A 17,334-nucleotide genomic window follows, 5' to 3' on the forward strand; every position below is an offset into this window, starting at 1 on the left:
CAACAGTAAAAAATAAATCAGGAGAACGGAAGACGTGGAGATATCCCAGGGCTTCTATTGGAACGGAGATAATGGTTTCTGGTTCCACGGCAAAACAACCAAATCACTTGGAGCGTGTCTGCCGCAACCCTAAACCTGCTCACTAGTTTCGACGTGGTTTGTAAATGAGCAACAAACACTTTAGAAATGTGTACATTAATTTTTTTTTTTGTAAAAAAACTATTTGATTTGTGAGATTCTGCAAGTGCACACACTTGCACAGTGTTGTGCTGCAGATAGTACTTATAATCTAGGCCAAAAAGTTTGATTTTGGTCTCATTTATTTAACATGTAAAAGACATTAAATATTGCAACAACAGTCATGAAGATTTTATTCGGTTTGGCTTTTGAAATGGAGTGATTCACATACCAAAAAAAAAAAAAAAGTATTATAACACCATTTTAAAAAGATAAAAGAGAAAAAAACCCATTGAATTCATCGACCTCTGCATTTGAATAGAGACAGAAAGTGGCTTTTGGATTATAATTGTCATGATTTTTTTGTTTGTTTTTTTTTTCAAAAGTGTACCGTCACTGATATTTACACCTGTCCCACTCAAACCAAGCCGTAGGAAATCCTTCCAGAGGTAAAATCTTAGAAGATAAGAGCAGATTTCGGAGCTCAAAGATCCCATCTTTATTTCGACTCTTGTTCTGCCGCTTTATTGCACAAGTCACGTACACGTCTCGTTCGGATGGAGTGTGTTCAGAGCAGCATTTCCATTTCGCCTCCGTTAATATCCTTTCCATTTTACACTTGAGCCTCTCTCAGGAGCTGTGAGACTGTCAACAAGATTCACTCACTTCCCAGAGGGTAATCTTGATATTTGGCAAGTGCACACCACTCTTACATGACGCCCCGTAATGAATCTATCTTGTTTTTATAACGTGCAATTCATTTTACAGCACCGGGGACATGTAAAAATAATTGAAATGTAACCTCACTTAGTATAACTAACTCCGAGGCATAAATCTCTGTCTCTGTTTTTCTCTGCTAGCATTTAAACAAATGCTGTGTAGGCAGATCAAGGGCTATTTTAGTGGAGGTGATTCACTCATCGGTAGAGAAAAACAGAGAGGAGAGAAAGCCTGACCCCCTCCTCCTCCTCTAATTCCCCTCCAGCATCTTGAGAAGTCACTATCAGAGAAAGCTGTGGGATCTACCTACAAAACCAAAAGCCCACGTATCTCTGACGCGCCGCACGTGCGCTTCGGGTGCGTGCACGTGCGCAGACGGCCCACAGTTAAACGGAGAACTCTTGAACTTCCTGTGAAAAGTGGTAGGAGAGTCGAGGGCGTAAATTTCTGCTGCAAACACTCCCCTGGCTTCAGTTCAATTTAATGGAGACCAAATAACAAATATAACAAACATACAGAACTACTAATGAGTGGATGGGTCTTCACAACCCTCCCCCACCCTCTTTAAAGTACAATGTTTGGTTTTTCCATTATTAGTTGTACCAAAATAATATGGGTTCGCATCAGATTTTAGAAAGCTGCCGAACATTGAGAAACTTAATTTTGTAAAAGAAATCATATACTGCCTTATAATTCTTTGTGGTGAAAAAGACCAGACAGATTATTAATATACAGTAGTTCTGTTTTTTTTTTAATTAAATCATTCAAAGTCTGATATCATAGCAAATCTATAAATCAAAGGGACTGGGATAAATATGGCTTTTAATCATTTTTCACTTCAAATGTCCCTACTTTTCTTGCAGACTCGAACACTCCATGTCTACATGACCCTTTGAACATATCAAAGGAGTAGCAGCTCAGCCATTCATCACACAAGTATCAGCTCTAAATCAGCTTAACCACTTTCAAACATTAAATAGAAAAGTGTAGTATGACATTAGTTCTTGTTTAAAGCTCAGACAAATCAGGTCTTATTACAGAATTCAAACCAGCCTTAAAAAAATGGTATAAAACTCAATAACTCCACATCTAGGAGCCACAGTCAGCTGTGCCAAACTTTTCCTCGTGGACAATAAACAGCGGCATACGCACATCTAATATGCATTAGAGTCGCCATGTGTGCAACAAAACTATTAGCGCTTTGCATCTCCAAACTGTACTTAACACCAAGGGAGCCTCATCAGTCCTCGCTGCCTTGACAACGATGACATTCGTATTTATGGCGCAGTGTTGATGAGCTCCCACCTCTTTGTCAAGCCCAGCTCGCCTGTTGTCATCATGAAGCCTATTATTGATTCTGGTGACACCCACACAATGTGACAAGTGAGCGCTCTTTAACTAAATTGCATCGCTGACAAATAGCTGACAGTCCATCCTATTGTTGCGCGCAGCTTACAATTTTACATCTGGCAGAGGAGGGCGTTCAATTAGTGCTTGGAGTGGCCACGATCAAACGCTGGCACTTTCTTGGCAGCTCGTGTGGGGCTCTGCAGGAGAAAACCACATCTCTGTGCACTGGCTCGAAGCCTTTATTGATGAGGAGCACCAGTCTGAGCAAATATATCTTATATGTATCCGTTTTGCAGATGCCACGGTGCGTTGCATAAGTGCTCTTGTCTTGAGGTTTTCCACATTGAGTTGCAGTATTCTATGAAGGCTTCAGAGGTTTGTTGGAAAACATAAGAGCAGGGCTGCAACTAACGATTATTTTAGTAATCGGTTAATCCCTAGACTATTCTAACAATCGATTAATCGGATAAAAAAAATGGATTACACAGACTTTTCCTTTAACCGATTAACCATTTTCATACAATGTTAGACCAGCTCTAAAGATTATTTTAGTAACTGATTAATTGATTATTACACTCCAGTTAATTAATCAATTTCTAAATTAGTTGACGATTGCTTCAATAATCACAATGATGATTAATCCACTTAATCATTTCAACCCTACAAAAAGCATCACAAGGACCCCTGTTTGAGTCAGAGTTAAAAATGTCAACGTAACTAAGGGTTTGGGGCTAGAATTAGAAATTTATGTTCACATCCAATCTATATCATCATTTTCATTTCACTTCATGTATCTCAATCAGATAAAATCTTGGCAAATACCTTTTAATTGTAATGCGATAAAATGTGAAAAAGTTCATCCAGGTGTAGATGGGATCTTGATTCCTTATCTATGCTGAGAGACTAAACAGTCCCGTTTAATCATTTGCACTTATCTACAGGAAACTGCTACTCTGAAGTGGCGGAGTGGAGATCTATCAGACCATGGCGTAGGGATCTCTGGAGAGCCATGCAACCATGCAACATTGGACCTGATCCTCTTCTTCTAAGGAACAAACTGAAAATCTTTCTCTCTCTCTCTCCTAGCGCTTGCTCTTGTGGCCCAATTAAAGAAGACAACTGTTTGGCTTCGGGTCCTACGGCCAAAATTCCTCTTTTTGGGGTTTCAACAAAGCCACAGGTAACAACTTTCAATAAACTGTCACAAATACTTCTCCCTCTTAACAAATATAACTCTCCAGCTGCTTCTTCTCCCCACTTTGCAAAAACCCTGCAGCCTCTCCGAGCTAATCTCATTCCTCCTGAATTCATTGCTGTGCTGGTCCTACAGAGACTCATTACAGGGGAATCAAATTAAAACTTGCTCCTTGTCTCAGTTTGATGCATTCTCAAGCTAAGACTCATCCACCAGGTCCAATCAAAGTTGTTTTTTTTTCATTTTGCCACTGCTGATGAGGTCTGAGAGTCAATGTTTTTGTCTGGCACAGAAGTAGTGTTTTGATTTGCTTAATAGTGAGTGTTTAGCAGAATATATTGCCCCCAAAACCTTCATTTTTTTAAAAAGAATCCTTCATTTTGTGCGACCGTGTAAGCCGCTCAGTTTGTTTTTCTTCAGAAAATCTGCAGCTGTTAACATTATTCAAGTAACATGACGTGCGTATGCTGAAAACCGAGGCTTTGTTCTGTATCAGTCGGTGGTTGGTGAGTTGCTTCCTGCTCTTCGGGGGACAGCACAGTGAATATTTAGCAGTTTTTATTTAACCGCTCCAGCGGGAGAAGGTGAAGAAGATTCCCTAAACCCGAGAACTAGATGAAATTATGCAAGGCTTTTCAGTTGGAGCCAATGAGTCATTCGAGCTCATACCGCATTTGCATAAAAATGGAGCCACCTGCGGCTTTATGACTTGATAAATAGCCCAGGTGCTTTCTAAATAAAAATAAATCTGCACGCCAGAGCATCTCCGACACTGGTCACGACTGGGATTCGGTTCCTGTTTTGGGGAAGGAAAAGTGTTTTTATAGCAACGCGAGGGGCTTTTAGAAATCACACAGGTGATGCCGTGTGTATCTTACCTCCATCAATGTCCTCACTGCCAAAGTGGTTCCTGTAGAAGAGCATGAGCTCGATCCTGTAGCACTTGTAGAGAGTCACCAGGCAGATCAGCAGCAGCAGGATGGCCCCCAGACCTCCAGCGAGCTCCACCGTGTACATCAGCTCAGCTGGTAGAGAAAAACACTTCTATGTTCTTATTTCCAAAAAAACAACAAAAAATAAATTTGAGTATTTAAAGCAAAGTAACACAAAGAAAGAAGGAAAGAAAAGCTTCCACTTTTCAAATAATTTAATTTATCTTAAATAAGTAACATTTTCTACCATTTCTTTCTGAAGATGCAAGTTTTACAGTTTTCTTTTCTTCAGTTTTTTCCTCTTTTTTGGCCATGTGATTAACTCTGAATGACGCATAAAAGTAGGCAGAAAATGTGTTTGTGTTGTGTGTCAGTATTTGTAATCAGTGAGTGCAAGAAGAGCTTAAGGAGAGAAAAGAAAATGAGCAAAGTGACAGTAAAGTGAACGCACCCCCCTTGGTTTATAACTTCTCAATGTTGCTTAAAAATGTTGAAAAGTCTCCTATTTTTAATAGGCAAACCTTGAGCTTTTGATTTAATCCCACATACAATTTCTTCTTAAAAAATAACAGATTTGCATCATGTTTTTATGTTGATCTCGGTGGGGATTTAGCTCTATTCTCCTGTAATCGACTGAAATGAAGCTCAAAGTGTCATCCTAAATCGTCCAATTATTTTCAGTCACTTACTGAACATTTTTTTACTACTCAGAAACTCTGAAAACCATCAGAACCATAATCAAAGAACATAAGAGACGCTTAAGTTGTGCAAAAAATAATAGCGATATTGCAACATTTACTCAGCTTTGCAGTCTCTGTAGGACAGGTTTAAAATCTAAACCTAAAAATCTTGCTGGTTGAAAGTGTGGACTCAATTTCCCATTCCTGATCCTGGGATCAAGTTGCTCAAGTCTGCCAGCCTTTTAAATAACAAAATAAAGCCACAAGAAATAACTGATACCTTTTATTTCTGACAATTAAAGCTTCCTCTTTACATTCTCTCCTCAAGTTTGCTTGAACGGCGTGAACACGCTCTCTTTATTCTCTTTAAACTGAAAAAAAAAGTTTTCTTCTTTGAGATCCAACAGCCTCTCCTCTCAGTCGTTTCCTCCACCTGATGGTTTCTCTCTGCTCCTTTAGACAAGCGCATTTGCATCCGACAGCAGCGGATCCAAACGTAATCGATGTAAAGGTAACACACGATGCCATCATGACGGATAAGAAAGGCGCCAGCAGCTAATGGGAAAGGACTCCGTGTTTGTGAAAGTGTTTTTTATGCATCGACCGGGGCCGCAACCCCCTTCACTCTGTGTTTGTGTCAGTTTTTCTTGTTTCCCCTCTCCATCTTTCCAACATTGCTCATTCTGGCTTGATTGGATACGGATGCCACATAACTCAGAGCCGAATGAAAGCAGAAAGCTGCTCCTATGCCTGTCATTTAAAGCCTCCTGGCTCGACTCGGATAATAAAAAACTCACGCCGGGACAACCGGTGCGACAATGGCACGTGACAGATTGCGCTGCCAAACTTATGAAGATTGGTTGCGCGTGTGTGTAAAGCTGCGAAAACGGCAAAGCACTCAGGTGGTTGGTGAACCACCTGACGGATCGCAGCAGATTGGCAGGACCTCATGAAGAAGTGGAACAGATCTTCAGAGATCTTCTCTTGGTTTTATAGTACATTACTTTAGATTATGTCGGTGATGCCTTTAACAGCGATAGGAGACGGTGTGGTCAGTGTTTGTAGAGAGGCACCCAGATATAGTCTGGTTGCTAAATCGGACAATTTTCAACTCGAACGCTCCTGACTGCTCAGTCGGAAAATCAAAAATCCAAACCACATTTACTCCCACAAGAAATTACACATCAGACTCAAAAGTTAATCAGCATTGTGGAGGCTTTCTTCAGCTTATTGTACTCCTCTCTTAAGGTAAGGTAAGGTGTCTGGGTGGTAAGACGTATCGAAAGAATTTGAAAAGATTTCAAATTCATTGCTGTTTTTTTTCTCATGTAGAGGTTTGAATACTCTTTAATTAAACAAAGAGGCCATGCTGGCAACACCGACTTTGAACGCTCGTGGTCTGAAATAGAGATTACAATTTGCTAAAAGTGCTACTGGCAGGTCAAAACTGGAAATCAAAATCTCTGATTGCTGCATTTCTGACGGGTTTGATCATGACTCTCTTTCAGATCTTCTTACTTTTGTCTGATGACATTCCGGTTCAACTTTTCCTCCTAGCCACACCTCAGCTTCCCTGGCTGACTGCGGCGCTGCATGTACGTCTAACCACGGACGGAGAGGACTCTCCCATGCGTCGCAATCCATCACTGGTGCACGTTTAACCTCTTTGTGGTGAGCGATGCTCGCCTCCCTGCAGTGGATTTCAAGCTGACAGCTCCCACGATGAGGGATGATGTTCCTGAAAGCTAACGAGCATGGCCAGCTCCGCCTCATCACGCCTGTCTGTTGATGACCTTCAGCCATCTGAACTCACCAATGGGCATTTGAGTGCATAAGTAAAAAAAAAAAAAAAAGAGAGAGAAAAAGCAAACAAACTTGAGGCAGCATGACTACAGGTTTCACCATCCTCCTCTGGGCTCAGCTGGATCTCCTCTCGGTCCTGGCAATCATCCTGATTTGCCTGATTCCTCAGAGCGAGGCGCTGCGGCTAACGAGCATTGCTAAAAACTCCACTCCTACCACATATTTAATTCAATGTCCTCTCCACCTCTCCCTCCGTCCGCCTGCCTTTTTGCGCAGCCTGATTCTCGGCTCCAGTGTGTGGACCTCATATGGAGCCAGCTGCTTTTCAAGCTGCAAAGATTACAGTGGAGGAGGAAAATTCCTCCCTGCCTGGAATGCATATTGTAGCAGCGCTGCAGAGGGACAGATTAAGACAAATTAGCTCCCGACGACTAAAAGACTGGATATGATTGAGCCACATGGAAGAGGGCTATTCATTACTTCCTCTCCCTGTATTTCTGCTTCTCTCTGACGAGGGGGAAGCATGAAATGATGAAGAAGAGTCCAAAAAATTAGGAAAGCGCTGCACAATTAGTATTCACCCCCCTTATAAACCATGAATACAAATATATTTTATTGGGATTGAACAACACAAAGTAGTCAATAACGATATATGTTAGGGCTGATCAGGCCCACACATCAACATGCTTAAATCTAAACTATGTAGCTGTGGCTAAATGTTTTGGATTGTTGTCTTGCTGGGTTGTGAATTTTCTCCAAAGTCTCAAGTCCTTTGCAGCCTCTAACTGCAAAAGACTTCTTCAAGGATTACACATATTTTCAGACATCCCTGTACAACTAGTACTTTTCCTATTGACAGGTTACCCCTGGTAACCATGGTGATTACAGACCACAACCACCTGCTAACAGCTAAAATACTTGAGACCTCCTAAAAAAGCCTACAACTGCCTATTTTAATAGTTCAACCCTCAACTATACCCTAATTTTCTTTGGGGGTATCAGAATAAAGGGGGCTGAATACAAATTGAAGCCCCACATTTGAAATATGTCCGCCACACACTTAAGGCACCACTTTGTGCTAATCCACCATGTGAAATCATAAAATATTTACACTGAAGACAGAATATGAAAAAAGTTCAATGGATCTGAAAACTAGCATAGCGCTATATGCTAATGTTGCTTGCATTATGAGGGGATCAGGACTTGAGAGTCAGGACTTGTGCGCTGCTGCTGGCAATGTTTGCGTTTTCCGTGTGAGGGATCCAAAAGCATGTCAAATCAAACGAGCAAAATAATCACATTCACTTTGAGCTTCAAGAGCCAAAGACACTGTGATGCCTTTTTAAAAGTGATGTAAACACTGAGCAGTCTTAAAAAATGCACCAAAAAAAAACACACACACTCACAAAGAAAAAAATAAAATAAAATAACAACTCAGAAAATACAGAAACGAGATGATTCCTTGCAGTCTTTCCATCCTGCGAGGAAGAGGCTAATCTGCAGCAGTTTATTTTCAGATTCCAGCATGTAGCATAAGCCCCTTTAATATAGCAAATGGAGAGGAACTGGGCTGGCATCAAAGTTAGATCCAAGGCTTCCAGCTTTAAAGAGAGGAGGAATATCTTACTATGTTAATGTATTCTATACCGACAACTTAAAGGCTGCAGAGAAATCCCCCTACATATTTTAAGTAAGGACACTAAAATAATCTGCATCCCTGTTTTAAATTAGCATGAAATAATGTTAAAAATAAAAGAAGCAGCTATCAAAGTGATGTTTTATGTGTTAGTTGGGGTCAGACAGTATGTTAAGTATAATGTTACCATAAACAGCTGGTTTTTGGAGCTGAGGTGAATAAATATGTTTTATTTTTGCACTGTCCGCTATAGTTTCCTGTTACTTTCTCAATAAGGCAGGAAACAAGTCGTCAATTCCCACAGCACTAACTATCAAGCCTGTCTTCTCATTTGTTCGATTTATGTTTAAAAAAAATAAAAAATAAAAAATAAAAAATGACGCTCTAGATGTTTCGGCTCACCCTTCTTGATGAGTTTGACGTTTGCTTGCCGCCGCCCGTTGCTGTTCTCCACGTAGCAGGAGTAGTTGCCGAGGTCACTCTCCTCCAAGGAGTCGATGGTCAGAGAGATGGAAACTTCCTGCTCTCCGAGGTGCTCCCGGATTGTCCTGCAGGGGGCAGCACAGAGCTCCTAAACATTGTACTTGAGCATAAATGATAATTTTTTTGCATCGCCTTCGGTCAGTAAAACAAAACAAACACACAACAAAGATTCAAAAAAGCACCAGTTATGCTTCAAACATATTCCCAAAAAGAGAATGGCTGCAAAGTTTAGATCAAAGCAGCTTCTGGCAGTCTGTGTTTTAAGGAGTCTGATTGAAAAAGAATGAAAAGAAGAAAACAGAGTAATCAGGCAGCACACAGAGCAGAAGTTGTGCTTTAAATGTTGCAGGTTTGCTTGATTATGACAGATTCCAAACAATGTTGGATCAGACGTTCCGTAAAAACAGAAATAAGATAAAGAGGCAGCTATGATTTATTTAAGGAAAAAAAAAAAATCTGATTCTTTCTGACAACAGAGGTTTCCCTGAGAGGAATCTGAGATGTACCAGCAGTGTTTGGATCAGAATATACATCCTGACATCATAAATTTTCATACCAAAACATTTCAGGCAGAGCTCCTGAAATGTTTTGGATGTTGTGGATTTCCTTCTGCATTCAAGTCAAATACTTATCAGGTCTACCTGGTGGCAGAAACCAGGCTAAGAATGATTATAAAATACTGGACTCAACTTTCTGAAAACGATTAGTCTCAATTGATTTATGAATTCACAACGGGGTATGAAATTTTCACATTGGTTCAGGATGGTTTCAAAAGCTTTTTTCACTTATTGAAAATCATAATTTGAAACATTTAAGTGATGCTGTGTCTTAATGCAGTAAATTATTCCATATGGACACTCATCTGTGTTTGTTAAAGCATAGATGCGGGTTGATAAAAAAATTAATAAAAACCGTAGAAACATGTCTGTTTAAAAGGATTTCAAAGGCAGTGTAACCAGAGACAGAGAAGATTACTATTTTAACAAACTAATGATAATAATAATAATAAAACATCATTAAAACATTGTTGAGGTTTCCAGCAGGACGTCTTGTTAATTACTCAGAATTAGTTCTCAAAACAAACCAACATCCTCTTATATTGAAAAAGCAATCATAATAAACTTTTGGGAAAAAAAGGCATGAAACAAGAAAACATTAGCACAGGAAAAGCAGTATCTTACCTGCGGGGGAGCAAAAGCAGCTAATATGTATGAGCAGATAACCTTTTTAAGGCTGCAAAAAAATTACAGCTATTTCAAACTTCTGTTTAATGATGCATGGGGCTAATAGTGCAAAAAGGTGTGAGTGCCACTTAGGCATTCATCTCCTGCCTACTGCAGGGCATTTGCATATGAAAACTCATCTCATTCTTGTTGATCAATGAACGGACTAAATAAAGCAGATTGTGAAGCGCTGGGTATATATGAGGACAAACTACAATGCAGCCGCCGCTGCCATGGCAATGTCTTACATTAGCTGCACAAAATGTGGCTAATAAGTGGAATCCCACAGAAAATATCACTCTGCAGTGAATTTTTTTTATTGAGCATATACAAAGAGGGACCATTACAAGCAATTATTTTATAGCTACATGTGCAAGTTGCTCATAAAACCTAATAATGAAGAACTGCTTTTTGTGGAGGAACAAAAATGGGAGCAACTAAAGTTGGGTTATAGAAGCATGAGTGCGAAACTAATTTAGCTTTTTTTTTTCTTGGTTCCTGTGAACACATCGTACCACATTGTGAGGCCAGTCAGACAGTGACGCAGGACTTCACCTCAAGGTTGAGACACAGAGTCCCACTGATGGCTTTTTAAAGACTATGGCAGCCGTGTGTGACACAACATAGACTTAAGTGGAGCAATAGGAGCTGGGGAGAGTAAAACAGAATCTATCATTCTTGTTGGTGAAAGTCTTTTCTAGAGAGAAAAATGTTGTCCCACGGAAGAAGGAGGCATGCAGCATAAGCTCACCCACGCCAAAAACCTGGCAGGCGATGCGCTTGAAAGTCAAGGATGCTGGTTAAGTTAAAGAAACCAGAGGAGAACGAGTTCAGGAGAAAAACGTGATGGACTCAGGTTTGTGATTCGTCTTCAAATCTTTGGGTACTGACATTATGCAATGGTTTAAAAACAGAATAACCTGTGATGTCTGAGTAGGTTGCAGAAGTTTCCGTCAAACACTTTCCCACACTGCATGACAAAAGTATTTGTAGTTACTTGTTTTCCAGTTGCAACTCTTTCCTAAACACTATTTTTGTGCATGATTAAAAGTTAAACTATCATCAAATTCAGATACCTCCAGAGCTACTGTTCTCTTAGCCTAAAAATTACCTGTTTTTTGTCCCTTGCTGTCTCAGTGTTGACAAAATGTAATTTGAATCAAACCACAGCAATCAAAACAAAGCATTAGGACAGGATTACCAAGTCATGCATCGTTTGTTTCTAAGCCTGAGATATCTTGGTTTTGATGAATAAATGAAAAAGAAGCAGGTTCAAATATATGTGCTCATCACCCTGAAGGTCAAATAGATCAGAAAAGCACCAGAGACTGAAACGTCTGCAGAGCTACCTCCGTTTTCAATCGTCCAACACTTAGACATCACGAAGTCTTCTTCTCCAGCCACAAAAATCTGCATCTACCTTGAATCTAGGAGGTGTGATGTTTTGCCAAAAGCTCCATTTCGTGTATTACAGGCGGCCCTTCAGGGAGTGCTCCTGTGTGATTCATTTCCATTTCAAAGCTAAAAGCTCACGGAGTGATGTCAGAGGAAAGGGTCTGAAGTGGTGCATGCTCAAATGGGAGCAAAGAATAAAAATAAATAATACCTGCAACTGAAAGGCAGCATCGTGCAGTGGCAGAGTTAAAATAAGCGTTTCAAACACTCGAAGTTGAGCCTCCACAATATGCATACAAGCCTGGTCACTTCAGCGCCAGCATTTGCATTAACATACTTTTTCACAGCCGCTCAGGGTCAAACATTTACTTTCTCCCTTGTTACTTGATTTGACTGTCTTCTCAAAGCAGATTTCTAACCGCATGCAGTTCTCTCCTCAGTATTTCTCATCATTATCAAACCACCTACCCACTTCTGCCACCTGCCAGCCCCACCAACACCACCGCCCCCCTTATATCCTGTAGGCTCTAATTGGCCTGGCGTCCTTCACAACAGAGAGCGCCACTAAGAGCTGGGTTGAGCAAGCTAGCAGGCTAATAGAGACATCTCCAAATGCCAGGTCACAGACTGGGCTGCTAACTCTCCTTCCAGCCTTGTCATGCTGCTTACAGTTAACCTTTTCATTAGATGGCATTTGTCGACAACAGAGACTTTCCAGTCATATGCATGGGTCGGGAGGGTACAGTCGGAGCGGGACATGAAAGGGTGCGTGATGGGTTTATTTCAATGATGAAGCAGCAGCAAAAATCTTCACAAAAATAAAAGCTTTTTTTTTTTTTTGAAAGATCAGAGAACTGACTAATTCTGTTGTTTATTTTTTATGGTTTTGTCCATAAATTAAAAAAAAAGTTTTCCTCTAGTGAATCTCTGTAGAAATGATGAATGTAGAGATTATGCTTTTGTTTAATTGCCTTCATTTGAGATTTTTAGAAGATAACTAATCCAAACCAAGGTATTTTTTTTAATGTTTCATGTGTTTGTTGTAGTGATGTAGTTTTCAACTAGTCATCATTAACTGGAATAAAAAACAAAAGTTTTTAGCTTTTCAAACCTGTGATTAACTACGCAGCAAATCTGCCTTCATATGTCTCCAGACGATGCCTTGTTGAGATGTGCATCTCAGTAAATACGAATGTCATTAAAATAATTAACTCAAGCATATAGTTTTTGACAAGAATTGTGTACAGCTAGTCAAAACTCAAGTTTCTCTTAAAGGTACATAAAAAGATTAGTCTAAGAGTTGGGGCACATCTAAGACACTGTCGAATCAAAGTAACTAATAAGTAAAAATGTTATATCAGAATTATGGATTTTCCCTGAGACTTGAATGCAGCTAAAGCCAAGAAGATCCCAGCAGATTTAACTGGAGGGTTTCTCACCCGGTGTGTGACGTTCAAGGAAGCAATGAATGTCTAATGAGAAATGTGAGCAAAATGGTGGAGGCCACCGCTATGGGAAAGGGCTGAGCTACTATCCCATTACTGCCACAATCAATTGGAGCATGTGTTAACTATGCATATATGTACAGTACTGCATGTGATAAAGAATGCATGGCTTTCTGCATTATTAAACAGCTGCATGAAGCATTCATCACCATCAGTTTTATAACAGATGCGGGTCAGAGTGTTGATGGATTATCCAACAGTTATGGGAATTGGGCTTAAATAGGAATTTACAAGTTCAGATGCACATAAATAGATAAGAAGTGCCTCATAAATTTATGATATATTTTCCAAGCTTTTCAGAAAGCAGGACAAATTAGGTTAAGACATGTTTCTTTTCTATTTTTTTTTGTAAATCTTGTTGTTAGACTCACAACACCTAGGCAGGTGTTGAAGTGCTTACTTGATGTCACTCTCTTGAATTCGCTCCTCATCCAGGTCTTCGATGAAGTTGTCCTCCTTCTTCCAGTAGATAAGCGGGCTGACGTCGCCGTTGTAGCCAAAGAACGCGCTGCATGTGAGGTTGACAGGACTTCCTGTAAGGAACAACAAGCAGGATATGAGATGGCACCTTCATGGTTCTAGCGAGAGAATATTGCTCATTTATTTCAAAATTAAAGACATGTTGTAAAAGAGCTGCTGCTTTTTCCTAATGTTAGGAAAGAACATTAGCAGAAAACATTTCTGCTTCAAGTAGTAGTTGTGAATATCTCAAGTTGTCATAATTAAACACTCAAGTTTCTGCTTCTCAGATGAACAGAAACACAGTGGATCCATTTCTGCCACCGTTTCGAGATCTTCATGCAATCCATGTCGAACCATCAAAGGTCCTTTCTAATTTCCCTGAAAAGCCCTCAGACTTTGGAAACACTCTTGAACCCTCTTTCAAGCCACCTTTGCAGCACTTCTAACCCGCCATAAAAGCTCTTAAACTCTTCAATAGAACCTTTTTAGGGTCAGGCGCTTGCATTTCAGATTCAATCGTTGCGTTTTGCACAAAGTACTTTAAAAACATCTTTTATTATAAAATCAAAATCCAGGCAAGGGCATTGCGGGCACTGAATTTGGCTGCTAATATGTTCTTATGGCGAATGTTAAATTCTTTGCAAGCAAGCAGAGTTTTTTTAATTCTCTATTCTGGGACAGGCTTCTGGAAAATTTTTTATTTTTATTGCTTGGTTGCTGAAATATGCCATACAAATAAACGTATCTTGCCTTCTTCCTGTATAAGTGGCTACTGAGAAGGATGCCACTCTGAAAATATAGAAGTCAGAGAGCAAAAGTCAGCAGTTTTTTTGTCCAGGCGTAATGAGCAGACTTTCTCTGGGATGACCAAAATGAAGTGAATTGAGTGATGAGAAAGTCCAGAGAAAACATAAATGAATAGATAAGCCCCTTTCGCTCACATCAGCAGGAGGTCTTCTCTCTGCTCAGCTTATTTTGAACGCCACGTCCTCTGTGACAGATAAAACCCTATTAAATGTCTTTTCTCTCCGCTTTTGGATTAGAGACCTTGGACTCATTTTTCACAAGTCTGACACATATGCTTTGACCGACGGCAATGAGTAGGAAACATATACTAATATGCATCAAACGCACCAGAGGCGCGGCTCAGGTAGAGAAAAGAAACACAAGGAGGTAGAACAAGCTGTGTCCAAGAGGGAAAAAAGGTGATTCAGCAGCTCTTTATTATCTCTCGTTGTTCACTGGCCCTACAGCAATGAGTCAGAAGTCTGTGAGATGTGTGATAACTGTGGCGTATAATTGGGTACTTGCTAGTTCAAAGATAATACGGATTTTACCTTACAGGGCCTGCTCTAATTTGGCCCTTTAGTTCAGTCTAGCATGGCCAGGTGATAGCTGCTGTGTTAACAGGAAAAATCTGGTTTGGTGAGGCAGTGGCTCGCTAAAGTATTCCTACCCACTGAACTTTTTTCACATTTTGTCACAGTAGTGCCAGCCTTGTGTTTTATTTGGTTTTTATACCACAGGCCAACACAAAAATGATACAGCAAAAATAACAAAAGCTCACTTAGATTGGATGGAGATGACATGTAAGCAGCAAATTTCACGATTTGCCAAAAATTCTCAGTTGCACTTAAGCTTGGACTTTGACTAAGCCAATCCAACATGTACATGTGTTGATCCAAACCAGTGCATTGCATGCCTGGCTGTATGTTAAGATAGTTATCCTGCTGATTTTTACCCATTAATGAGCAGCACTAATTTATACTGAAATTAATTTACTTAATTTGGCGAAGGTGTTTTAGTTTGTCACATAAAATCTCAATAAAAATCATTAACATTTGTAGGTTTAAGAAATATAGATATTTTCATGTTTCTGAAAAAATTTATTAGACTGCACAACTCAGTGATGGAGTAATGCGTGTAAGTATGCTAGTGAGAGAGAAAAGAAGATGGGAGGCAGGGTAATGTCCTGGACCACACACATATTGTACAGTTGCATGAAAACAAGCAATGCTCTGCCTCTATGGTCCACCAGGTGTCTCTATGGTGCCACAAAGCCTCAATCCAGAGCAAAGGAAGAGCAAATAAAACAGCAAACAAAAATAAAAAGGGCCCGTATTATGACAGGTGGAGACAGTAAAAGGAAACACAGATGGTTTAGTGTGCCACCTCTGATGTCAAGAGGCTTCACCCATGGATCTGAACAGCATGTAGGATTGTAGTATTGACTGATCCACTGCTGTGCTGACATCAGCTGCAGTGTCACTCTCCAGGACTTACTGCAAGGGGGGGTCCTCGTGCATGTGGCAGCGTGATATTCCCATAACGACGGCGTGTTAATTTGCGCTGGCTTATCTGTAAACAGCCAAGGCGGCGGAGGTGACGTATAGCTCAGGCTGGGGGACGCACAAACAGCCATGAGAGGATTTAAGTATACCAATCCTAACATTTAAATCCCGACTTCTCGGCCTTGTCAGAGCAGCAAAGTGACTCTAAATGCGATTGTCTCTGCTATGTTATCTCCCATAGGCACTAATGCATTTCTCTATCAGCAACATATGATAAAGGTATAGCATGAGAGAGACAAAAAAGGCATACGGTCATGAAGCGCTTAGCTGAGGAAATCTCATAGCCAAATCAAAGACTTCTGCTAGTGTACAGAGCATTGTACTGTCCTTCAGAGCTGAAGATTAAATAGATTACAGATCAAAACATCTGCATGCAGGAAGGGCACCATCAGTGCTGAATTAATCTGCTAACGCTTCCCTTTCTGATTCAAACAATCAAGCTCTAAAGAAGTTAGAGCGTCTTTTCTCTTTATTTCTTTTAAATAAGTCAAACACATTAAATCTCAAAGCTAGTGGGAAAAATGTCTCAATATATATTCCTTGTGGCTTATTATGCATAACCTCTGTACAAATATGGCAGAAAATCAGAGGTTTTATGTCAGAATGTATAATAACGATATTCAAGAGCAACACAAATTATCGTAATTTCTGATGAAACAACCCACAGCTAAAGTCCAGTCATCTACTCTGTCTATTAAAGCCCCTTCACTGCCTGAGGTTACATACAATTATATATGAAAAATTAAAAAAAGGAGATGCCAAATTAATCAGAAAATGCTAGACATAGAAATTCAGCAACTATGTAAGAAGCAAATACATTTTCAAAGCACTGAATGAAGAAAACTCCATTTTAGAAGCTTATAATTATTGTCCTTTTTCATCTCTCATCCACTGGTGCAAAATCCAACATACATGAAAGATAATTGGATTTTACTCTTAAAAGAGCTCAGGTTTTTTTGTTTTCGATAAGACATCCACACATGCTTTTAAAGTACAACTAAATCTCCTTGCTAAAATGTTAGAATGACCTGAAGAATTTACTGCTGTCCTCTTTCCCATCAATTATTCCTTTAATGCCGGCATTATGGTTTTCGATAAAGACTACCCCGAAGCTCATTATCCAGCAGGAGAGGAAGAACGGGCTTGTGACCCAATAAAAAGCCCAGAAATCCAAACTGCAGCTAAGTGAGGACAGGTAAAGGGGCTTTTTTTTTCTCCCAGATTCAGCAGGATGTCGGAGCAGCAGGAAGTGATTCCTAAAAATACTCCGCTAGCTCTGAGGAAGGGTACGCATTATCCTTTGCTCCTGCCCGACGTTCACGCTGTGACAGACAAGTGTAATTGCGGCGGCCGGGTACCAGCTCGCGGCACCGTTGCCAGATGTGGCAGCTTAATTGTCTGTTAGTTCAGCATTCACTTTGT

The 17,334-nt window shown here is 40.1% G+C and overlaps 1 protein-coding gene across 2 annotated transcripts in view; it reads right to left on the reverse strand.

Moving 5' to 3' along the window:
* The window catches only part of LOC103475908 (interleukin-1 receptor accessory protein-like 1), a 203,020-nt gene that overhangs the window by 10,187 nt on the left and 175,499 nt on the right, over positions 1-17,334 (reverse strand). For both annotated transcript variants that reach the window (XM_008427891.3, XM_008427884.3), the window contains exons 7-9: positions 13,500-13,632; positions 8,896-9,041; positions 4,321-4,467 (exon numbers count right to left, since the gene is read on the reverse strand). In XM_008427891.3, the coding sequence (XP_008426113.1) occupies positions 4,321-4,467; positions 8,896-9,041; positions 13,500-13,632 (426 nt within the window). The remainder of the gene's footprint in view (positions 1-4,320; positions 4,468-8,895; positions 9,042-13,499; positions 13,633-17,334) is intronic.

This window comes from Poecilia reticulata, chromosome 2, assembly GCF_904066995.2.
Source record: "Poecilia reticulata chromosome 2, P_reticulata-male-v2, whole genome shotgun sequence".
NCBI lineage: Eukaryota > Metazoa > Chordata > Actinopteri > Cyprinodontiformes > Poeciliidae > Poecilia > Poecilia reticulata.